The following is a 25,252-nucleotide window of genomic DNA, read 5'->3' on the forward strand; positions in this document are numbered from 1 at the left end:
GTTTGGCTAAAAAACAGCAAAACAATTAACTTGTCTGGTTTTGTCCTTTGCTATGTCAAAGCAAGGAAACAAGTAGTCACCCAGGCTGTGCAGGAATCACAAGAAGTTTTGCAGCAGTTACAGCAAAAATCTATGTGACAGGTTTGACAATGGTCACACCTTCTCAGTCTCTACTACTTAGGACCATACAGCACATGAAGCACTAGGGACTCAGTCTGCACTCAATTATCTCAAATAGAAAACCAAACCAAACCAAACAAAATCATTTGGTTGCATTTTGCTATTCAGGTAATTTTGTGTAGGAGACGGCTATGCACCCAGGATGACTACATCCTAAAACAGTGATCACAGATTCTTGAGGCTGACAATCACGAACATTAACCTCAATGCAACAATAGCAGTGTAATTCTGAACACCAGTAGCATGTTTTGCAATGTGACTGACCATTAAGGGAAACAGGTTTATGGGTACAATTAGGCTTTTAAACAGTTCAGGATGAAAGGGCAAGTCCATTTGCTACTCCTTCACTAAAGCACATAACTTGCAGTATAGACTTTTTCCTATTTCCATGCATTGGAGAGAAAGACATAATACCAAAACAAGCTATGCTTCCTCCAACAAAACAACTTCCATTTGAGCCAAAAAAACCCAACCAACCAACAGATATTTTCTCTTGCTGGTGTGAAAAGCTAAAACTTCAGCATTTAAGCATATGGGTAAAAATGCAGTGGCAGAAAAGGGAAAGTGCAACAACAATCTCTGTAGCCTACACCTGTTATGAAATGTAATTAAAAGCACTGTAAGCTTTCCAATTAGGCTTTTGTTTCTTTCCTTCAAGCCAACTCACTAAAGTGACAAGGGAACAACAAATGGTGGTTACCTGTCTTAAATTTTCACTTCTATATTTCTTCTGTATATATGTGTGTGTATATGTATATATATATATGTGTGTGCATTAGTACTGAAATCCAAAGCATCTGTCCTAGCTGAGTATTCAAGATCTCAGTTTTATTAATTTTGTTGCAGCTCTAGCATTGAAGAAGTGTCAGTTAACTGGGTATTTAGTCAAGATAAAACTTTTAAATCGAAGTTGAGCTTTCCTTCACTTTTGATAGGCAGTAAGTCAGCCATAATGATTATTCCATTAGCTCTATTATTCTCCTGACACCTTAAGCTTTCATTTTTCTACTTTTATAGAAAATTATTTTTTCCTACCATGATTTCTATTTCTACCTTAAAATACAACATACATTCTGCTTTGTTTTGTTTTTTTCTTTGACAAAATTTTGTAATTGGATTTTAGTGACACAGTTTTCAAGACTGTCAAAATTCATACTCAGAAAAAGGACATGCAGCCAACACATCATCACACCATGATTTCAAATCTTCAGCATCTAGACTCGAACCAAGAAGTCACCCTGCTCTTCTTAATTTATATGTTATACTCAGCAATTCACAACAATTGTAAACACCTACTGAAGTTTCTAACTCATCTGGGGATGACTTCAAGGACTGAAGATAGTAACGGGACCATAGATTACGATCTTCTTCTGGAAAATCCTTGAGCACTTCTGTCGTCCCTCTCCCTCTTACTTTTTTTTTTTCCCCTCCTCCCAAAATTGAAGAGCAGTTTTTTTAAATTGTGAACTTTACTCTTCCCCATGGAAAACTAACTCAGTGTTTATACATAAAAAATGAAGTTGAGATTAAGATGATTTCCAAACCCTTTGCATGGACATGTAACACATAATACTCAGGTTCATTTTAAGTGTTTACTTCAGGAAACCTAGACTGCAGATTGCCAAGTTTGCTTGGATATACCATCTTAACGTGGTATCTTACTGTCTGCAGCTAGAGCACACTGCACCATGCTGTTCTTAAGGTGTTACCCTGGCAGAAGACAGATCACTGTCCATATAATTCGCAAAAACTACAGTAAACTAATAACATGACTGTAGTCAAAACTTGTATTATGTTCTGCCTAGCATTCAGAGGTAGTAATAGACTCACATAATCATGAATAGGAAAGAAACATATTCAGTGCACCACTCTTAATTATCAACTCCTTTCAAAATTCACTGTCAATTATGTTCTGAACTTATGAGCAAACACTAGGCTTATTATTAGTATTATATTCTTGCTATAGGATTATTTTAAGAACTATACAAATTCACCAAGATCAGCAAGATCCCTGACTTTGTAAAAAGAATTTTTTAAAAGTTTTTCCTTTGAAGAGTATGTAAAAACTGTACCTGTGTTGAACATTCCCAGCATGGATGGCTTCTGGTGGAACTCTCCATGGACAGCTTATTCTTCCTCCAGGAAGGCGTCTGAAATCAAACTGGCAGCATATTTTTGGATCTGGACCACAAGTATGAGGAACATCATAACTATAGAAAGGCATCATATGACAAAGGATATCTGTACTGGATCCCAAATCTGGAATTAAATACATAGAGTATACAATTAAAATAAGCACTCTCAGATTTGTCAACACTAAATCAGTTCCATAGCACAACATTCAAATTGGTTTGCTTTAGCAATAGCTTAACTACTTGAACACACACCTTCAACATAGTAACAGTACAGTTCTACATACTTGTAGATAAGATTCTCTGTGATATGATTTTGTGTGATAGAATACTACATGCTTCCAACACCATCTCTGCAATTCTAAATTTTTTTTTCCGTCAGTCCCATACCTAAAGTTTAACCCATCAGAAGCAGAGATCTGCATACATTTTGTCAAGTCTCAAGTGAAAATCTGTCGAATTTTTTTGTTTCAAGAAACTTCTGTTTAAAGAAAATCTGATGTTGCCACAGAACGTAAAGAAAACCTTAAGTTTATTCACCTTGCAACCACATAAATGCTGATTATCTAGTACTAACAACATGAAGTCATTACATGTTGAAATGAGTTATGTGGATGTGCCACATAATCTGGTTCCCAAATACACCAACACATAAGGTTTTGAAGAGTATTTTAACATTTAAGTATTTTAAGTATTAAGAGTATTTTAACATTAACATTTAAGAGTATCCTAAGAGCATAAGTCTTTACAGTTCTAATCCAGACTTTTAGTATAAAAATTCCTATTTTCCTTATTTAAAAAATGGTAATATTACATAAATATACACATTTACTTTTCAACTACAGGAGTTCTCTTTATCTTGGGGACTATGACTATGTATTATGCATGATGATTAAGTAGTAATCCTTGATATGTGACCTATTTTGAAAAACCTTTATTTGAAGGCCAAACTAGACCATACCATATATGAGATTTACATATGTAACTATTTAGGAAAAAGGCCTGTCAATTAAGTATTCTGTATGCTGAGTGGCATACACCAACATTCAAAGAAAAATCTCTAAGTGTCAGTATCTGACTAATTTTTGCCTCCATTTTGTCTTTGCCTGTCTTAACAGTCAGACCAGCTACCACCAGTGTTCATCCTCCCCAGCTAGAATGATGGGGAGCAGAACTACCCCACCATAATCAAGAAGTTAATGATCAGCTTCTGCACCTAGACACATACAAATATATGGGGCCAAATGGGATGTACCCAATAGTACAGAGAGAGATGTTGGGGGAGCTCGCTAAGCCTCTCTCCATCATTTATCAACAATCCTGGTCAATAGGTGAAATCCCAGGTGACTGAAGGGTGGCTCATGTGGTGCCCATGTACAAGAAGGGCCAGAAGGAGGATCCAGAGAACTACAGGCCCATCAGCCTGACCATGGCACTGGGAAAGATCCTAGAGAGGATCATCTTAGTGAGCTCTCCGAGCAAGTAGAGGGAAGCCAAGTGTTCAGGGCCAACCAGCATGGGTTTATAAAAGGGAGGTCTTGCTTAACCAACCTGATCTCTTTCTATAACCATGAGGCCCACGTTCTGGATGAGGGGAAGGCTGTGGACATTCTACCTGGACTCTGGTAAGGCTTTTGACACTGTCGCCCACAGCATTCTCCTGGAGAAGCTGGCAAATCATGGCATAGACAAGGGTGCTCTTCACTGGGTAAAAAACTGGCTGGAGAGATGTGATTACTGGGGTCCAATCTAGTTGGCAACTGGTCACCCCCAGGGCTCAGTCCTGGGGACAGTCTTGTTTAGTATCTTCATCCATGATCTGCATGAGGAGATTGAGGGCACTCTCAGTAAGTTTGCAGGTGACACGAAATTGGGTGGGAGTGTTGACCTGCCTGAGGGTAGGAAGACTCTGCAGAGGCACCTGGATAGGTTGGACCAATGGGCCAAGGCCATTTGTCTGAGGTTCAAGAAGGCCAAGTGCTGGGTTGTGCATTTTGGTCACAACAACCCGAGGCAACCCTACAGGCTTGGGGGAAAGCAGCTGGAAAGCTCATCAGCAGAAAAGGACCTGGGGGTGCTGGTGGGCAGCCTGCTCAACATGAACCAGCAGTGTGCCCAGGTGGCCAAGGAGGCCAACAGCATCCTGGCTCCCATCAGCAACAGCATGGCCAGCAGGAGCAGGGAAGGGATCGTGCCCCTGTACTCAGCACTGGTGAGACTGCTCCTCAAATATGGTTTCTTTTGAGCCCCTCAGTTCTGGGCCCCTCATTACAAGAAGGACACTGAGGTGCTGGAACGGGCCCAGAGGAGACCAACCAAGCTGGTGAGGGGCCCAGAAAACAAGTCATAGGAGGAATGGCTGAGGGAACTGGGCATGTTTAGCTTGGAGAAGAGAAGGCTGAGGGGAGACCTCACTGCCTTCTACAGTTACCTGAAATTAGGTTGTAGGGATGTGGGTGTTGGCCTCTTCTCCAAGGTGAATAATGACAGGACCAGAGGAAATGGTCTGAGTTGTGGCAGGGGAGATTTAGACATTGTGAAGAATTTCTTGACTGAAAGAGTGGTCAGGCACTCTTTCTTGTTCCAGCACTGGAACACCCTGCCCAGGGAGGTGGTTGAGTGAGGTGGTTCCTCAAGGTATTTAAAAAACGTGTAGATGTGGCACTTCAGGGCACACTCTAGTGGTTGAGATTGTAGGGCGGTTGTTGGGGGTGGGTTGTTTGGTTTTGGGGTTTGGTGTTTTTTTTTACTTTTTTTGCTTGTTGTGTATGGTTGGACTCCATGATCTCAAAGGTCCTTTCCAACCACAACCATTGTGATTCTGTAATTCTTTCACACTGTCATGTTTTCCTTAAGTCAAGTTTACCTGTGCAGCAGATTGGTCCCTCTGAATATCCTGCTTCCTACCATTTCAAACTAAAACCACAGTAGAACTAACAAGCACCAAAATCACCACCACCTTTCAGTATTAAGTACTAAATATGTTTTCTTGACCCTGTATTGATAAAGCGGTGGCATGTCAACTTATTTTAAAAACAAAGAGGCAAAAACCTCAACTGCATATATTAATCATAAAGTTTACTGGAATGCTGATATAGTACAAAGCCAAACAAAATATTCATATAGAATATTTTAAATATTATATTTTGTTAAATATAATTTAACAGTTTGCTACGGTATAATCACTACATTATCTGAGAAAACCTTCTTCTCTGCATTGTATAAATAATATGAAAAAAGCAATTCTATTTATTCTAAGAATTGGATTTTAGATAGTGACATAACTGTAGATTGAAACAATGAAAGTTTTTATCTATTTTTTTGACTAAAGATAACAGAAAGTTCAAATACACAGGAGTCTGCTATACCAAATGCCACTAATTCATCACACCAGCTGAGGAAAACTGGTTGCTTCTGAGCTTTTCCTTAGAACATGTACAAGACATCTTTAAAAATTCAAACATTCACTTCTGTATTTTCTTTTCATCTCCTCAAGAGAAATGTTCCTTCTCCTCCACTTTATTTCTACACAGTAGGAGGAAGAAAATAAGTGAGAAAACAAAAATATTATTAACACCTCATTTGCTTTTTTTGATATATGTCATGGTTTAGGCCCAGCTGGCAACTAAGCACTAAGCTGCTTGCTCACTCCTCTCTTCTGCTCTCCTCTGAGGAGTAGAACCAGAAGAAAAAGGTTAACCTCATGATCTGAAACAAGGACAGTTTAATAAGACAAGGACAGAAGAAATACTACTAACAATAATACAAATAAAATAATATGAAAGGCAAGTTATGCACAATGCAGTTCCTTACGACATGGAACCCAATACCCAGCCTGTTCCCAAACTTCAATCTCATTCTCTCTTTAACTTAAGTTATATAACTAACTTGAGTTTATATACTGAGCATGACACCACACATTATTATATATTCCCTTGGGTAATGCGGGTCAGCCATAGTGGCTGTGTCCCCTCCCAGATTCTTGTGATAAATAACTCTGCTCCAGCTGAACTGAGGATAATACATTTTGAAGGAAAGTGGCAACAAAAATGAAAGTGAAGATCAAAAGGCGAAAGGAAGATCAGAGGAACAACAGCAATAGTAGAGTTTTTATACTTAACCTCTTTCCAAACATACAGGTACACACATTCCCCATTTAAATCCCTGAAACTTAACCTAGATGACTGCTTTACTAACATAAACATTTAACATAACATATTGACATAAAAGGAAAACACATACCCCAGTTCTGTCTCCAAAAAAATTCTAGTGTTTTTTGCATTGCAAAATGTTTTTTAACTGAGTAATGAACTCTCTGTATAAGCATATTAGAAAACCCTGTGCGTTTCAGAAGGTAGGCCATTGTTGGTGAATGCCCAAACGGATCAATTGCCCAACCAGACTTTGGTTTTACTCCTGTTGACAAAATAAAAAGGAAGAAGGGAAAAAGTTTTACTTCTCACTCAAAGAAAGCTAAAGCAATATAGTTCAAAATCAGAGCACTGCAGATAAAATTTCCAAGAAGTTAAATTGAAAAAGAAACAGTTGACCAGTAGGCCTCCTAGAACACACCCTGGAATTAATAAGCTTTAATTAAACAGATAAACAAACAAAAAACAAAGGCAAAAAGAAACAAAAATTGTCTTAGAGGCAAGGCATTCTGTCTAAGTACATAAAACTGCTGAGATTACTGCTCTATGTGGGTACACTACTGGTGCAACTGTCTCAAATGTCTTCACATGGAATCATTATGGAACACAACTTTTTTTCCCCTTAAAGTAGTTTACAGATCATACAATTGGAAAGAAAAACTGACACAAAATGAATGGATGGAGTTAGATCAATGATGTAAGCTTGTTGAATATTCACTGTAATTTAAGTAACATTAAGCTTTGTTGAATTTAGAACTAATTTTTGTTATTATTAATTTGGTTGGCAATCCTTAGAATCAAGGTAATTAATACTGTCTCCTCTATATAGTTCATACTAGCAAACTGTGTTTGCTATATCCAACTATCATTTAACTTCAGATTCTTCAGTACAATTCCTCTGGCACATTTTTACTGTCTTACAGAAAAGAAAATCTGTAAGTAATGTACTGCACTTTTATTAGGCCCTCCCTCCCTCCCCTCCCATCTCCTAATTATATCAAGCTGTATTTATGGAAATTGCAATCTAAGAAAAAAAGAGCTTTTAAAAGTAATTTTGATTAACTGGATGAGGTGAAATTAACTTATTAAAATCACTGTATTTTCTATGTCACCCCAGTCAGTAGTTCCTCGAAGTTTGAAATTTGAGGGTTTTTTTTAATATGGACAATTCTATTTTTATAATGAGTTCAAGTTTTATTACTTCTACTACTCCATATTTACTTTATTGAAAGCCTTACTTAAGAGAACCTAGTGCAAACACAGTCTGTAGAATGAATCTGAACACATGAAAATAATACAAATTTTTAAGTCATGATAACACCTCTGTCATGATTTTTGAAAGGCAGAAATGGCAATAGAAACTGTGACTGGCACCAGAAACATCTGTGTGGCAAATACATCCATTATACTAATAAAATATAACACTAGATAATGCTGATTTACAGATGCACATCTTTTGTCAACCAACACAAAATGTTGTAATATAAAATTCTTTAAAATACACTTTTTAAAATTCTCTAAATACACTTCACTGTGTACTGTACTGCAAACAGTAATTGCAAATACAAGCCTCAATCCTGACTCATTCAATGGTCTGATTTAACATGTAAGAAAAGCAGAGTAAAGAGAGCCTTTTATGCACTTCAGAAATACAGAAAAGCATTTTCCAATTGACTTCATGTGGTAACACAGTTAAATTTTAAATCAAGCTACATACCAAGGTTCTTTTCTAGCCACTGATGTCCTTCTATCAGCTGATCTATTAAAGCAAAATAATGCGGAGAGGCTTCATCAGGCATGACCCATCCTCCTGTAACTATTTCAAATTGTCCATCTTTTATTAACCTGAAGAATACATAACTTGTGTTCAGAGTCGTGCATATGAATAAACACTATTAAAATCAATTTCTTCAACCAAACAGGAAAGAACTTAGAAGAGCAAGGGTGTAGAGTCATGAATACTTTACCATGTAAGTAGCTGTGTGTTTATAAAAAATACATGCACAAATACATATCAGAAAATTTCATTTCTTAATTGCATTACAACAAAAGGAAAAAAACCCATATAAATAAGTAGCTAGTATAAACACTTATTTCTATAAGTGCCAACACTTTAATGGGACTTCAAATAAAGTTTATAATCACAATTCCAGTACAATTTGAATAATAGCTTCAGCGTCATACACGGAAACGTGTATTCAGCTTTTTCAGAAACTCAATAGTTTGGTTTCACTACTTTAAACATATATTTATTTTGTTGCTGAAAAAAAGACAAAGCCCAGAATACCAGAACTTGAGTAGCTTATTATTCTAGCAATTCTGCATTGCAAAAAGTAAAATTTCAAGTTCGCAGTGCTAATACACAAAGTCTCGAAACATGCTACATGGAATGTAAGAAATAGATCAGTGTTCAAACCTTTTAATGGCATCTTTTTTTTGGCTATCTATTCCATCCCACCATTTTGAAAAGTAAGATATTTCAGACCACATAAATTTCCTTCGATTGTCTTCTTGCAGTTTTATAACCATGTTATTTAAGATATGCTGTGTCTGATCTCTGAAGTAATCATCAAATGTTTTCAGCCAACCTAAGAAAAAGAAAATATGAAACTTAAATTGCTTTAAACAGTTTTAGAGACCTGCTTTCACTCCCTGCAAAAAGTTAAGTGAAGCATTTTCCTAAACAGCTGAACTGTACATGTCATGGGTAATTCAAAGTGCTGAAGTGTTAAAACCTCCAGAACTTTGTATTGCAAAGTTGAGATGTTATATTTCCTAAACTTTTAAGTATATGGAATATTAGACTTCCTAATCCGATCAACAGAATACACAGCTTTAGAAAAATTTAGAGTTTGGGGTTTTTTTTAAGTGTAAATTAAGAATTTGAAAAGGAAGATGCATAAATCTCCAAAAAGACCTTCCTTCATACCTTCCACTTGGTTTCCTCAACTGTATCATCCACTAATAGATCATCTTTCCTGCCCATGCCCTATTCCCAACAAGGACCCCCAACACTCTCTAATTCTTCCTTCAATGTCTTATTTCTTCTTCCAAACCATGAAGTAGCCCATCACATTCATTCAAGAGCTTCCAAAAGAGAGACAGCATTTCAGTTCAAGGAAGTATATACAACAGAGTAACTAATGAAGAACACAAGTGATATTTCACAATGGTCCTACACAGTATGTACCCACACAATGTGAGCATTGTATTCCAGACAAATATGAACATAGGGATTCTACTCTAATTTGCCACTTCTGTTCTGCAGAGGCACTGCCACTCTAGCACAGTGTCAGTCTGCTTAAAAGAACATACAGGACTAGACTGTTCTGGAATGAGAATACTGTTTCAAGGCAGTTATGCATATGCATTAAAAAATTAGTATTAAAAATAATTTTAAGTCTAATAAAAAAATCCTCGTTATTATTTAATAGAGTCTGAACAGTGCTTTAGAAAGGATAGATCATACTTTATTAGGACAGAAAATAAATTATCATCTTAGGCAGAAATGTAATGTGATGTAATTTGATCATATGAACATTCTTTTTCAATAAATAGGAAATTGTTAATTATATTTCGAATACAGAATTTTTTAACTAGGACACTAGACACTGTTGCATTCCTACTTTGGTTGCACTGCTTTAAGGTTGCACTCTCCCTTTGCAAAGATCCAATTTTGATAAGGTATTCAGAAAAAAACCAAAACACCACAATTATCAAAAAAGATGGTTTTTTACTTTGGAAACGAGGAAATAAAACTATAAAACTTCAGAAGAAAAATGGTAACTCAGTATAGATACTTTTTCTTATAACAAGATGTTTAGCACCTAGAAGAATCATAGTAACTGATGCAAGTTTCTCTATTATCATGCTAGCACACAAATAACAGAGGATGTATTAATACCAATTGTTTTCACATACTGTAATACATTTTAAAAATAAACAATTTCAGTGTATTTTTACATTGTAACAATAAAGCAAATTTCCATTGAATTATTCTTCTTTAAACATTCCTGAAAAACTTAATAAGCTGACCTATATAAAGAAGCACAGAGCTAAATGCCAAAGGAGCTGGCATAAAAATACATGATGTAGGAAGAGCAATGTTATGATTAGAGTTTGTTTTGGTTTAGCATTTTTCAGTTTATTAACCTATGGTTCAGTTAACACTGAACTTAAGACACTTCAGAACTTCTCAAAGATACTAACAAGTACTCACAGAACTGGTTACAAGACAGCAGAAAGTCCTCTGAAATTTAATTGTCATGCATCTGACATCTTGCACTTTAACATATTCACTTCTTAACAGAACAGAGTATTATCAGTTGGAAAGGTTCTACAACAATTACATAATCATAGAATGGTTTGGGTGAGAAGGGACCTTAAAAATGATCCAGTTCTAACCCCTCTGCCATGAGCAGAGACACCCTGAATTAGACCAGGTTGCTCCAAGACCCATCCAAACCTGGCCTTGAACACTTCCAGTGAGGGGACATCGACACCCTCCCTGGGCAACCTGTTCCAGTGTCTCACCAGCAGTGTCTGTACAGCAACATTTCCCTTCAGCAACTCAATATGGGAGGAGGTATCAGTCACCATGGGGGTGGATGGTGCAGACCCACAGACTGGAGCTTGCAGCCTTGGATCTCTGTTGAGTGCTCACTGTATCTACTCCCACCACCTCACCAGAGCTTATCAATAGTTAAAACATGTAATTAAAGACATTGTCCAAAGCCTCTCAAATGCTGACAGATTGGGGACATCAACCACTTCTTCAGGAAGCTAGTTCCAGTGTTTGATCATCCTCTCAGTACAAAAATGTTTTTTCAAGTCTGAACCACCCTTGTCACAGATTTTAACCACTCCCATGTGTCCTTACTGTATACCAGGGACAAGACCTCAGGACCTCCCTATCTACTTCCTCTCCTCAGGAAGCTGGAGAACAATGATGCTATCTCTCTATCTCCTTTTCTCCAAAGCAAACAAACCCAAAGTCCTCAGCCACTCCTCACAGGACATGCCTTCCAGCCCTCCCACCAACTGTCTCACCTCCTCTGGACACATTCAAGGACCTTGATATCCTTCTTAAACTGTGGGCCCAGAACTGGACACAGTATTCAAGATGAGGCTGAACCAACAGTGAATACCACAGGACAATCCACTCTCTTGACCAGCTACTATGATGTTGCTGACATGCTGCGTTTTATGCCCCCCAAGATATAGTTTATCCTTGTCATGATTAAAATTGCAGTTACCAAAACTAAGTATGCTAACATCAGCAAATTAACATTTGTCAGTTTAAATATATTTGTCTATAAAAATGCAAGCAAGAGAAAAAATACTGTCTTTAATGTCATTATGCTTTGACTTAATAGGTTTTCAGCCAGCTACTTTCATTTGCTAACAGGATGTCGTAGCAGTACAGTGTACACACAGATACGTTGCTTGCTTTTTGATTGCCTCATTTATTTGTGTCCTCAGAACAGCAGAAACTTGATTTTTTTTCACTCTCCACATATTAATCATCATGTAGTTGACCAAGTTTTAACTGTTTTCCTCACTCTGTTAATGTAAATTTTCTGAGGTCAACAGCAGACTCCAAAAACCATGCCCAAATGTGAGTGAAATATATTGCTATGCAGAAATTCCTGAAGCCATTAACTGATTTACCAGATATTCCTGTCTATGCTTTCCAGTCCAATTTCCTTCTTGATGATCTGTCAGCTGCCTGCACTAGAGAAAGGTATTCTTGAGTCTTAGTACAGTTAAATGCAGTTGTAGACATACAAGCAAAGTTTCAGGACAAAATCAGAATAGAAGTTAAATTTTGTTTAGCATATTAAAAAGGTAGCCTAATTAATAAAAGCACTGCACAATTTGATCATGACAGGAACTACAAATTAACTTTGAAAATATTAAATCATTACTACACCAAGAGTGTTTGAGCACTGTTTACATGTATCTGCTAGACTGTTAGTTAGGGTTTTTGTGGCATGGGTACATCTTTTGTCTTTTGGTTTTATCAGCTGTTGAAATAAAATAAAAAACAGACTTTTCAGTTGCTTATTATCAGAATAATCCTCCAGTTGTCCCGAAAGTGGGGTCCATCCCCCACTGTGCAATAAGCTGAATCTCACACACAGTCAAGGTATTTGCTTTAATATCCAGTTCTGCACAGAAAAGGGAGCATGCTGGTATTCTCCAACGCTATCTCAGCTTCCAAAAACAGAAGGGCTACTTTTATACAAAGAAGCATACAACATTACTTTATGTTTAATTGTATTCCATCACTTGTATACATGATTGGTTAACTAGTTCTTAGCTTCCATTTAAATAGACGCTGATTTAAAATGTCACCACACACGCACAAAGAGTGACAGGCTTTCTATTAGCAGGGGTCCCTCCAGCCTATAGGTGGGTATGTCAGTATGCTAATAACTAATATGTTAATGGTATGTTTATACATGAGTCCAATTAGTCAGTATTTTCTTCCTCGTGCTCAAGACTACGACTAAAATAATTTGTGGGGAGTACTTCTTTCCTTCCATCTGTCTTGAAGGCCTGTTCCTCAAGTACAAGTTGCTGACTTCTTGGAATGTGTTTTCCACTAATTCTTCCTGTTTCATTGTAATGTAAGCTCTGTTTTTATTCTACATCTCTTTGTTCCCTTTGATGATTTTCCCAAAAACTTTTTTTTATTTCAATTAATAACTGACATCACTGTGCTTGAGAGGAAACATATTCTTAAAAAAAGATTTCTAATTTCTCATGAAATCTCTTTTAATGAAGACTGAGACCCAGTATATGTCTGGAATACTATCCCTTGTTACATAAACACATTTTTTTGGAGAGAAGTTTGCATCCCATTTACCTTATAGCAGTTAATAGTTAATTCCCCTGAGTCTTAAATTCACATACCAATGCTGCTTCTTGCAACCTAAACTTGCATAATTTATAAATTTTACATCAGAATCCAACAAAACCATTAAACGTCAGCTAGGATTATACAGCTTTCCAGCAACTAGAAAGAATCTCTTCACAACAAAGACAAATTAAAAAGAAACAAAAAAACCCTCTCCCACTTGAACTCTCCTACCACCTCATTTGCAACCATAGAAATACAAAGAAGTTAGACAGGAATTAAACTCATGTAATTCATTATGTCAAGAAAAAAATTGTTAGCTGCCCAATTTCCCATCCTCATCCTAGATCTCATCCTCCTCTACAGCAGAAAAACTAGGCGTTCACCATTCAGAATGTATTTTTCAGTCTTTACAAAGCTTTCATAATCCTTTCTTTAAGAAAACACTATATACGCTTGCTGTTTATAAAAAGGAAAACAAGTCCTAAACAAACAGTGGTGACTGATTTTTTTTTTTTAATGTCCCTATTAAAACACAACAAGAACGTATCAGTGAGCTTCCAATTTACAGTTCAAAACATTTAAAGGTAAAGTTTTCAGACAGCAGAACAGATAACAGAATCAAACTTTTATGCTTAAGTTTTCTTTTATCTTAACACTGCTGCAATTAGCTTCAAAGTGCTATGCAGATTTCCTCCTGGGAAATGGAGACTGCCTTAAATAATAAAAAGGAGTTGATGAGAGTGCTAGTAAGGTAAAGTTACCAATGTTATAGGTAATTCATGAAGTGTTAAAAGGTAGTATACAGACCTGACAGATATGCACATACACTTTTACATTCATGTTTGCTTAGGTAGAAATTGAGGGTGGGTAGAAAGGGGAGGAAAAATCTATTTTAGTCTCACAGAATCACAGAATTGAGTGTGGAAAAGACCTCTGAGATCATCAAGTCCAGTCTATGAGCTAACACCATCACATTGTCTTTTCAATTCCATTTAAGTGCTCCTTGTACCAGGCTTGTAGTAACCACATTTATCCATACTCTGATCTGGTACATACATACACTACTAAGTTTCTAAGTCTCAATTCTTAAATAATTTAATGAGAAGACATTACTAAAATCATCACAGTTAACAGAGCAATAAAAGCTACAGGTGTCTTCCAACCCCTTGGGTAAAAGCTTAACTTCCATCTTTCAAGTCCAGTTGCCCTGGTTGACGGTATCACTGTCCCCAAGCTGGATTCTCCCCTCTGGAGTTCAGCTGCCTAATCCACTTCAGGCATGCACATTAAACTACTGTTGAAGCACATGAGAGCTAACATAAGAGCTTGGCCACAGCAGCAGGTTATACAATTGCCCCAGAAAGAAATGCCACCCATCTGCAATGGCTATAACATCACACAACACAGCTATACATAAACTGAGCATCTCCCTGTGGTTTAAGATTAATTTCACCCAGTCCCCCTCCAAATCAGACATGCTACTAAGCTACTCATATCTTCACCAGTTGCCAGCAAGTCTGAACTGTATCTGACCAAAAGTGAGGAGAAACCATTCTCGTATAAGATTTCCCAGTAAAAGGGAATCATATTAGCTGCAGATAGGAGAAGCATAGAGATCACAAATTTGTAAGTCCAGTTTGAAGCAAGTAACCCAGATTTATCAACTTGAAGTGTTTCAGAGCATTAGCACTCCTAAAAAAGAACTTGGAACATAAGAACGCTCTTCCCCATGGTTTCAGTTTCAAGGCAGCTTCTGCTTCAAGGTCGACTTTCAGCTACAGATTCTTACCAATGTAACTCATTATGTGAAATGTTAGAGCCTCGGATGAGAAAATATAAAATGCAGTAAGAATTTCAAGCTTCTGCAGCTAATAAAATAGTATCTTTACTGACCCCATTTATTAGTAAATAGTTCCACATACGTTGTTACACTATAAATTCATGATGCCTTAAGCTTTTTTGCCAGAAGGCATTTCCTTTGCTCTATGACTTTTGTTCTTCTGTAGGAAAAGAATAACAGCTATATTAGCTATTTTATATATATACACACACACATATATATAGCTATAATAGCTAATTAGCTACACAAAAAATTTCTGATCTGTTACAGAAATTTTGCCTTCTTTCAAGTGCTTATTAAGATGCAGTTTTATACTGCAGAGAATTCCACAGAAACGTCTTCAGCACAAGCAGTACTGTCAGATTTCTATGACACCACCCTTTGTAAATGCAATCAATAACCAGTCTAGCACAATCAACTTTGGTGATTAAACAGTTCACATTTACCATGATTAATTCTCATCTTAAGTCTACTTACTATCAACTGATCAGCCTGAACAAGCTGGAAGATATTTGACTTTATGCATCAGGAGACGCTGATTTCTTGATTGTAGTCACTTGTGGTGGAAGAAACTTAATTATTAATGAGGAAGACTTTAAGAACCAAAATTAGACATCAGTAAGAAAGTCAGATATCAAAGGTGAGTAACAACACCAATTAAGACTTCAGTAAGTCCTTGGCAACAGCCTATAGAAGAAAAAAGTTGCAACAGACAGATTAGAGGCAGCTCTTGTAACTTCAGAGAATTCTTCCTTCTTATTATTGAAAAGGAAGCTACAGACAGCACTTCTGAGAGCTTGAAAAAGCACCTTATTACAGTTTTAATTACTGACTCCATCTAAGATACATAACTGAATCTATGGGCCCTGATGGGAAGCACCCAAGAGTGTTATCACCCTACCACTCTCCATCATTTTCAAAAGATTGGGGCAAGCAGGAGAGGTGTCTGAGGACTGGAGGAAAGCCAGTGTCACTCCAGTCTTCAAAAAGGCAAGAAGATGATCCAGGCAATTACAGACCTCACCTCCATCCCTGGAAAAATGATGGAGTGGCTTGTTCTGGAGGTCATCTCAAAGCATATGGAAGAGAAGAAGGTTATTAGGAGTAGTCAGCAGGGATTTACCAAGAGGAAGTCATGCTTGACTCATCTGATAGCCTTCCATGATGTTGTGACTCAATGGGTAGATGCAGGGTGACCAGAGGATGTAGTCTACCTTGACCTCAGCAAGGCTTTTGACACAGTCTCCCATAACATCCTCGGGAGCAAGCTCAGGAAATCTGGGACAGAAGAGTCCACAGTGAGATGCATTAAGAACTGGCTACACAATAGAGCCCAAAGAGTGGTGATGAACGGTGCAGAGTCCAGCTGGAGACCTGTGAGTAGTGGAGTCCTCCAGGGATCAGTGCTGGATACAGCCCTGTTCAACATCTTTATCGATGACCTTGATGATGGGACAGAGTGTCTACTCAGCAAGTTTGCTGATGACACAAAACTGGGAGGAGTGGCTGACACCCCAGAAGGCTGTGCTGCCATTCAGAGGGACCTGGACAGGATGGAGAGTTGGGCAGGGAGAAATTTAATGAATTACAAGAACGGCAAGTGTAGAGTCTTACATCTGGAAAAGAACAACCCCAGGTCCCAGTGCAGATTGGAGACTGAGTTGTTGGAGAGCAGCATAGAGCAAGGGGACCTGGGGATGACCATGAGCCAACAATGTGCCCTTGTGGCTAAGAAGGCCAATGGCATCGTGGGGTGCATTATAAGATTAGAAGAAGGGTGGCTGGTAGGTCGAGAGAGGTTCTCCTCCCTCTCTGCTCTGCTCTAGTGAGGCCTCATGTGGAATATTGTGTCCAGTTCTGGGCCCCTCAGTTCCAGAAGGACAGGGAACTGCTTGAATGAGTCCAGTGCAGAGCCTTCAAGATAATTAAGGGAGTGGAACATCTCCCTTACAAGGAAAGGCTGAGGGAGCTGGGTCTCTTCAGCTTGGAGAAGAGGATAATCAGGGGCAACCTCATTAATGTTTATAAATATGTGAAGTGAGAGAGCCAGGAGGACAGTGCCAAGATCTTCTCAATTATGCCCAATCATAGGACAAGAGATAATAAGCTTGAATATAGGAGTTTCCATATAAACAGAAGGAGAATTTTTTTTTCCTTGTGAGGGTGACAGAGCACTGGAACAGGATGTCCAGGGAGGTTGTGGATTCTCCTTCTCTGGAGACATTCAAAACCCACCTGGATGCGTTTGTACATGACCTCCTGTGGGTGACCCTGCTCTGGCAGGAGGGTTGGACTTGATTATCTTTAGAGGTCTCTTCTAACCCCTAACTTACTGTGATTCTGTGAATGCTAGTAAAAACCCATCTCTGAAACAAAGTGGCCCACACCCCTGTCTCTGGAAGAGGGCAAAATCTATCAGAATAAGCTTCATTAAACAGAGCTGTCAAGAGAATCAAGAGACATCTTTCAGATGTAAAATTGAGGAATAGACTGACACATCACAAACATACTTCACAGGTAGGTAGAAAATTAACCGAATTTCTGCCTCATTCAGATTCACAGTACTTTAAACAACAAATTAAATTGTTGGAGAGATACACAGTAGTATAGTTTAAAATCAGCAAATCCGTGGCTTTCCCCAGAAACAAGAAGCTTCACCAGGTCCTCATGCTGCGTGTACATGTGCAATGAGAATACTACAGCACTATCATTTCATGTTTTTTGTTGTATTTTACAGAAATTTCAAAATTAAGTGACAATTCTCCACTTTACATCAACTTGGAAGGAAGAATTGTAGCTATGTAAGCATATATAAATCCAGACTTTATATTATCTCACTGTAGGTCAGGGGTGTGCACAAAACAGTAAAGAAAGAGTAAAGAAATAAAGAAGCCTTTAAATTTTTTCATTGTCACATCTTGCAAAAAGCTCATCTCTTTAATATAGGTTGAGGGTTAAATACCTGTAAAAAGTCTCAAAAGTCAAAATAAAACAGGGTACCTTTAATCTAGCAATAAGGTGACTGTTTCACCTGCAGATAAACACAGAAATCCATTTTACCTTCCAATATCAACACTGAACTTTTAACTCTAGTTAATAAATAAGTAAAACTTTTATCAAAACCATTGTCACTTGAAATAAATGGACCTTCAACTATGCACATGTCTAACTGCCTTGCTTAGACTTAAAGCTAAAATATTAAGCAGTATGCTTAAAAAACCCCTCCAAGTCTTAATAGAAATGACAATATATTTCTTAATTCAAAAGCCTCTAGATACCAAAATTGATATAGCTAAAATATTACCTGGATCGTTATGTGAGTGAGGCACAACAAAAACTTGAAGTGGTTCACTGTCCCATTCATTTTCATTGTATGTGATTTCAAATCCTTGTTTCCACACACCACCATCTGGATTGTCGAACGTAAGAATGTCATAGACATCTAACATCTAAAAAAAGAGTAAAAGGCACATAGAAAATGAATTCACAGAAACAGTTCTGCTGTTAAAACCTAAACCTGTTTTCATAAAAAATGGATCAGGTTGTTCATTACACAGGGAGAGGGATAAAGTGTCAAATGAATAGAAAACTGACAGATGACAGCAAGTTTCAAGTCACACTCATACACCCAAGACCCTGTTCCAATTAAATAGCAAATTGCTAGATAAACAATTGGAGTATGTGTCTTAAGTCACCAAAATTAAGATGGCTCATTAGCATTGGGGCAGGAAGGTAGGCAGATAATTATACAGAATAGCACAAGATATTAAGTAGGGGAATGCAGAAGATGAGGTAACCAAGCATTAAGAACAGACGACAACATGAAAGGCAGAAATCAAACACACGAGGGAACTGAAAGAAACTACCACAGAAAAAGATATTCATAGCTATAGCCAAATGCTTTAACAAAACTTTATAAATTTACTGTTGCCCAGTACACTAATTATACAAGGAAGGACATATTTCACTTTTCAATGCAAATAAGGTATAAAGCAACTCTACAGCTACTTCAAGACGTTTGTATGAAATACAGATACCAGTCAATAACTTCAAAGAGAAACTTCTGATATGAGTTTAGAACAAAGTTACCATTCCTAAAATTAATTGAACGTCACTTTATTTCTAACCCCATGATAGAATACGATTGTAAATTTGAAAAAACTTTCACAAAAACAGGTTGCAGGAGTCATTTACTCCATGAATACCACAAGAGTTCTAGCTTTGGAGTGTTCAGCTCATTTCCATTCTGCTATGAAACTTAAGAAAAATACAGATATCTGAATGAAACATCTGACTAAGGTTAAGGTGTCATGAAGGGTTGACCCTGGCAGGCTGCCAAATCCAGCTGCTATCTCTCTCCAGGTCCTCAACAGGACAAGAAGAGAAACTAGATAAAAAGCTCACGGGTCAAGACAAAAACAGGGCAACCACTTAACAATTACTTTAACAGACACAACAGACCCAGCCTGGAGAACATTAAATTAGTTTCTTGCTAATTGAAAAAGAGCTGGCTGCTGAGAAACAAAGACAAAACTAATATACCTTCTCCTGACCCCTTCTCTAGCCTGCTTCAGCTTCACTTGTTCATTCCCAACTTCTCTATGGCTCCTACCCCAAGTTGGGTGTAAGGGTTGCAGTCAATGGCTCCTCTCAACCATTCCTTCCTCCTCACACTTTTTGTCAGCTTAAGCATGGGGTCCCCTTCCACAAGCTACAGTCCTTCATGAACTGCTCCAGCTTGGGACCTTCTGCACAGGCTACCATCCTCCATCCTTCAGGAACATCTCCACCGTGGATTCCCCAGGGGCCAGTTCATTCTGAAAATATCTAGCCACTCCAGCATGGGGTCATCCATGGGCTGCAGGGAAATAGTTGCTTCATGGTGGTCTCCTCCAGACTGGCTCCTCCAGATCTCCTCCACCTTAACCTTCTCCCCTTTCTTCTTCAGTGACCTTGGTGTTTACAAGGCTGTTTCTCCCTCTTTTTTATTTTTTCCTCTGCTTATACATCACTGATAGGACTTTCCCTCTTCTTAAAACACATTCTCCCAGAGATGCCACCACCTGTGCTGATGGAAGTTTGACTGAATCCTGTGGTTGGTCTGTTTTGGAGCTGGCTTGAACAGCTGTGTCCAGCACAGGGCAGCACTGGCTTTTCCTGAGACACCACCCCTGGAAACCCCCAGCTGCCAACACTTGGGCACCTGAAACCAGCACCTTACCCCCTCACCTCTGTAAAACACATTTAAGAACAATCAATAAAACACACATTTATCAACACTTCTTACAAACTTCAGTTATGTCTACAAAAAAATATTCCCACACCAAGGTCAAAATTGCATAGCACTGAAAAAGTGGAAATTACTCACACAATAAATTTCAACCCCTTATCCCTATTAAAACAGCAAAAGAATCCCCACAATTATTTCACAGGGACGATGCCCAACCCAAGTTTTGGCCACTACTACTCCCAGTTACACATTCCTCAGGTCCCAGGTTGGATGCCAAAAAGGACTGCTGGGCTAACAAGACACCAACCGAGCCAAGGTCAACCCACTACAAGCCTTTAGTTTAAGATTAAGAAGTAGTAATACTAGATTAGAATGCAAATCACTGTAATCCCAGAACCATCAGAGCCTCAGCTGGGCCTACAGTATTGGGCTTGAAGGTTTAGGACCTAATAGGGTTTACACTGAAATTAGCCTAATACTGTATTTTCTTGTATTTTTAAAATATGAGCTTGAGAAACAAATTTTTGTGTGAAATGCAAACTTCTGAAGAAAATTAAATGCATATGCTGTAAATTTGCCAGCTATCAACTAGTGACCTTAAGACTGATAAAATCTTGACATTTCAACCATGAAAACGAACTTGTTTAAAAAGCAACAATTCGTGGAAATGCCGACATTGCTATTCTTCCCATAGATAAGAGTCTGAATTGCACAGGCAACTTCCTGCAGTCTGCAAGATACCAATTTTTATTGTTCATAACATACATAATTTTTCCTTTAATATCTGTCACCTTACAGCTACCTTAAACCATGCTGCCCGGATGATGAGCTCAAAAGCTGGAAACTGCAATTCAGTAAACAGATCTTGGAATCTTCGCTGTTGTCAGAAATAACTGGCTCAATGACATGACCAAACATCTCGAGAGACTTGCTGTCAGCCTGAAGCGTGGATCCACAATGCTACAGAAAAGCTGTTGAAGTGTGTCCAACTTCTATACTACTGCTCCTTGTTGTTTTTTCACATGTGTTCCGTGACAATGCCAGTGGCAATGCAGCCTGCATGGAAAGTGACTACAGAGCTCTGGGAGTAGCAATCAAAGTCACGGATGCTCGGGTTGTATCTTCAGTCACATCAGTGAGGGGTGAGGGTACGACAAGACACAGAAAGTCAAGGTCAATAACTGGCCTCAGAGCTGATGTTAGCAACAGGTTTTGGGAGTCTAAGACCATGGGATCCTGTTACACAGGTCAGTATCTGAGTAGGACAGATGAGATCCAGCTCACTAGGTAGTGCAACGGTACCTTTGCCAGGAGAATGGCTGACCTGTTAAGGAAAGCTTTCAGCTAGCAATAAAGAGAGGGAGAGAGATTCAGCAGCAGCCCTCTGAGGGAGAGACAGACAGGGGTGATGTGACATGAAAGGCTTAAAAAAAATATACTTTTTTTCCCAAAAGAATCAATGAAACAGGGCTTAGGCAGGGTAACCAGCAGCATTTTATATAAGCAAGGAAGTGCCTACAAGGCACAAAATCCCTTCTGGGAAACCAGCATGAAGAGGTGCCTCTCAAAGTACACCAGTGCAAATACCACGAGCAATAAACAGGATGAGTTAGTGACTCACGTGCAGTTGCAGTCTTATGATCCTGTCAGGATCATGGAGACATTGTGGAACAACTCTAACAACTGTAAAGTTGTAACAGAAGAGTCTGAGATTTTGAGGAGAAGACAGGTGAGGAATACAAGGAGGGAGAGCTGGCCTGAATGTGAGAGAGGACCTGGTGTGCATGGAGCTCTGCCAGTGGATAATGGAAGAGAGGCTGAGAACTTCTGGATAAAGGTAAAAAATCAGACCAATATGGTGATACTGTAGCCAATGTCTGCTATGGGCCACCTCACCAGGAATAACAAATGAATGAGGCATTCCACACACAGGCAGCACCAGCCTCACATTTTCAAGACCTCATAGGGAATTTCGAACACACTGTTATGCGCTGGAGGGATAACACGGCAGGAGGTTCCTGGAGTGCAATGATAACATCCTGACCCAAGTGACAGAGAAGCCAGTGAGGAGAGGTGCTCTGCTGGACCTCCTATTTGCCAGTGATGAGGGGGGGTTTGGGGCTGTGAAGGTCAAAGGCAGCTTTGCATGGACCATGAGATGCTGGAATCAAGAGTCAGAGAAGTGAGAAAGGCAAAATGCAAGACTACGTCACTGGACTTCAGAAGAGCAGACTTCAGCCTCTTTGCATAGGAGAGTCCCATAGGATAACATAGTAGAGGAAAAAGGGGACCAACAACATTGGTTAATATTCCAAGGATTACCTCATCCAAACTCAAGAGAAGTCCATCCCAACAAACAGGGAGTCAAGCAAAAAAAACCAGAAGGCCTGCGCTGATGAACAAGGAACTATTGGCAACACCTGAACACCAAAAAGAAGCTTAGAGAGCAGAAAAAAATAGTAATGTGGAAGAATAGAGAAACATTGTCCAAGCATCCAGGGACGAGGTTAGGAAAGCTAAAGCCCATACTGAATTGAATCTGGTCAGGAACATCAAAGGCAACACAAAGGGCTTCTATAACAAAATAGGTGACAAAAGCAAGGCTATGGCCTGCTGCTGAATGAGGCAGAAGGGCTGGTGACACAGGATATGGAAAAGGCTAAGGTACTAGGTATCTTCTTCATCTTTACTAGCAATACCTTCATGAATCCAAGGCCCCAGAGCCCAGAGGTAATGTCTGGAAGAAGGAAGTCGTGTTCTTGGTGGAAAAGGGCAAGGGTCAAAAAATACTTAACCAATTGGACATATGGAAGTCCATGGGCCTAGGCTGGATGGACCCAGAAGAACTGAGGGAGCTGGCTCACTGTCCATAAGCTGAGCTGTACTCTCTCAAGCACCTTTGAACAATCATAGTGATTAGGAAAAGTGCCCACACACAGGAGGAAAGCAATGTCACTTCTATCTTCAAGAACAGCAAGAAGGAAGACCCAGGCAGCTACAGGATGGTCACCCTCACCTTGATCCCTGGGAAGGTGACAGAACAGCTAATCCTGGAAATCATTTCCAGCATGTTAATATTACTTCAGTAAGGCTTTAAGCCCTGTCTCTTTTAACATCTTCCCAGAGAAGCTGCTGATATATTGGCTGGATGAGCAGACAGTGATGATCAATGAAAAAACATCAGCTTAACAGTGAAGCCCAGAGGGTAATAACCAGTGGCATGAAGTCTAGTTGGAGACCAGTAATCAGAAGTGTACCCAGAGGTCACTATGGGGTCTGATTCTGTTTCACATCTTCATCAGTGATCTGGATGATGGCAAATTTGTAGCCAATACTGTGCTGAGCTGGGAGGAGGGACCTATACACAGCAGAGTCATCCTGCCATCCAGAAGGACATGGACAGGCTGGAGAAATGGGCTGAAAGGAACCTCATATAATTCAACAAGGGGAAGTGCAATTTCTTGCATACAGGAAGGAACAGGCCCAGACACCAGAATTGCTGCAGGCAGCCCAGCTGGAAAGCAGGTTGGCAGAAAATGACATGGAGTCCTCTGGATGCCAAATTGATTGTGCCCTTGCAGCAAAGAAGGCAAATCACATTCTGGATTGCATTAAGGAGGAGTGATGCTAGCAGGTTAACCGAGGCAATCCTTCCCTTCTACTTGGCACCAATGAGGCTACACCCAGAGCACTGTGTCTAGTTTTGAGCTCCCCAACACAAGAGACATGGACACACTCCAGAGAGTGTCCAGGAAAGGGTCACTAAAATGATGAAGGCACTGGAGCAGTTCTTCAATGAGGAAAGGCTGAGGAAGCTGTAGATGTTTACCTATAGAAGGCTTGTGGGAGGATCTTACCAATGTAAGATAATATACACATACCTATAGGAAGACTACAGAGGAGAAGCCAGGTTTGTTTCATTGGTGCTCAGTGACTAGACAAGTGGATGTGGGCACACACTGAAACACAGGAGCTTCCTCCTGAACATCAGGAAACACTTTTTCCACTGTGAGGGTGACTAAGTACTGGCACACATTGCCTAGAGAGGTTCTACAATCTCCATCCTTAGATAATCAAGCCATCTGGACATGGTCCAGGCAACTTGCTCTAAATGACCCTGGCTTTAATAGTGTTGGATCAGATGACCTCCAGAGGTCCCTCCCAACCTTATCCAGTAGGACACTCTGTGATTTCACTGTTAATCAGAAGCAGTTAAATCAAAAACTTCCACTGGAATAAACTGAAGCCAAATCAGGCTGAAATCACTGCTCTTTCACCAATACACATAGAAGACATGTTATGCAATTTCTATCTTTCATATAACACCATTGTCAGCAATAATTATACAAAGGTTTAACTACTAATTATACCATTACTTGACCAGGTTATGTGACTGCACATGAAGAATGGGTTCCAAGTACATAGTCAGTGAGTGAGAAGCAAGAAAAGATGAAAGACAAGTATTTCCCAGACATGTTTTAATTTCATTTCCAAGTGAAAAATACTGATACAGTAAACAAGAACTTTGTGAAAACAGTAGACAAAAAGAAATTCAAAAAGGATGCTGCCTTTCTTCCTTATAGCTGCTTCAGAAGACAGTCTGATTCCCACAAGCTTTTCAATTGTAACATTCTAGTCATACTTAATTCTTTCTATATACTGACATACTCAAACTGCTGAAGTAATAAGTGTTGTGTAAATATCACAGGATTTACTCCAGTGAACACTAAATTACTGCACAAAAGAAAAAAACACGTAGGTTGTTCCTCTCCAAGCCACCTTTTTACAAAGTGATTCATGTCTCACTTTTAAAAGGAGAAACACCAGTAACTAAATGTTAAGATGCTTCAGTAG

At 38.9% G+C, this 25,252-nt stretch overlaps 1 protein-coding gene across 1 annotated transcript in view; it reads right to left on the reverse strand.

Annotated features, from left to right (window-relative positions):
• The window catches only part of MAN2A1 (mannosidase alpha class 2A member 1), a 100,996-nt gene that overhangs the window by 58,881 nt on the left and 16,863 nt on the right, over nucleotides 1–25,252 (reverse strand). Inside the window, exons 3-7 of the mRNA XM_071731210.1 lie at nucleotides 18,473–18,617; nucleotides 8,880–9,051; nucleotides 8,181–8,308; nucleotides 6,555–6,728; nucleotides 2,253–2,439 (exon numbers count right to left, since the gene is read on the reverse strand). Of these exons, the coding sequence (XP_071587311.1) occupies nucleotides 2,253–2,439; nucleotides 6,555–6,728; nucleotides 8,181–8,308; nucleotides 8,880–9,051; nucleotides 18,473–18,617 (806 nt within the window). The remainder of the gene's footprint in view (nucleotides 1–2,252; nucleotides 2,440–6,554; nucleotides 6,729–8,180; nucleotides 8,309–8,879; nucleotides 9,052–18,472; nucleotides 18,618–25,252) is intronic.

This window comes from Heliangelus exortis, chromosome Z (assembly GCF_036169615.1).
Source record: "Heliangelus exortis chromosome Z, bHelExo1.hap1, whole genome shotgun sequence".
Classification (NCBI taxonomy): Eukaryota; Metazoa; Chordata; class Aves; order Apodiformes; family Trochilidae; genus Heliangelus; species Heliangelus exortis.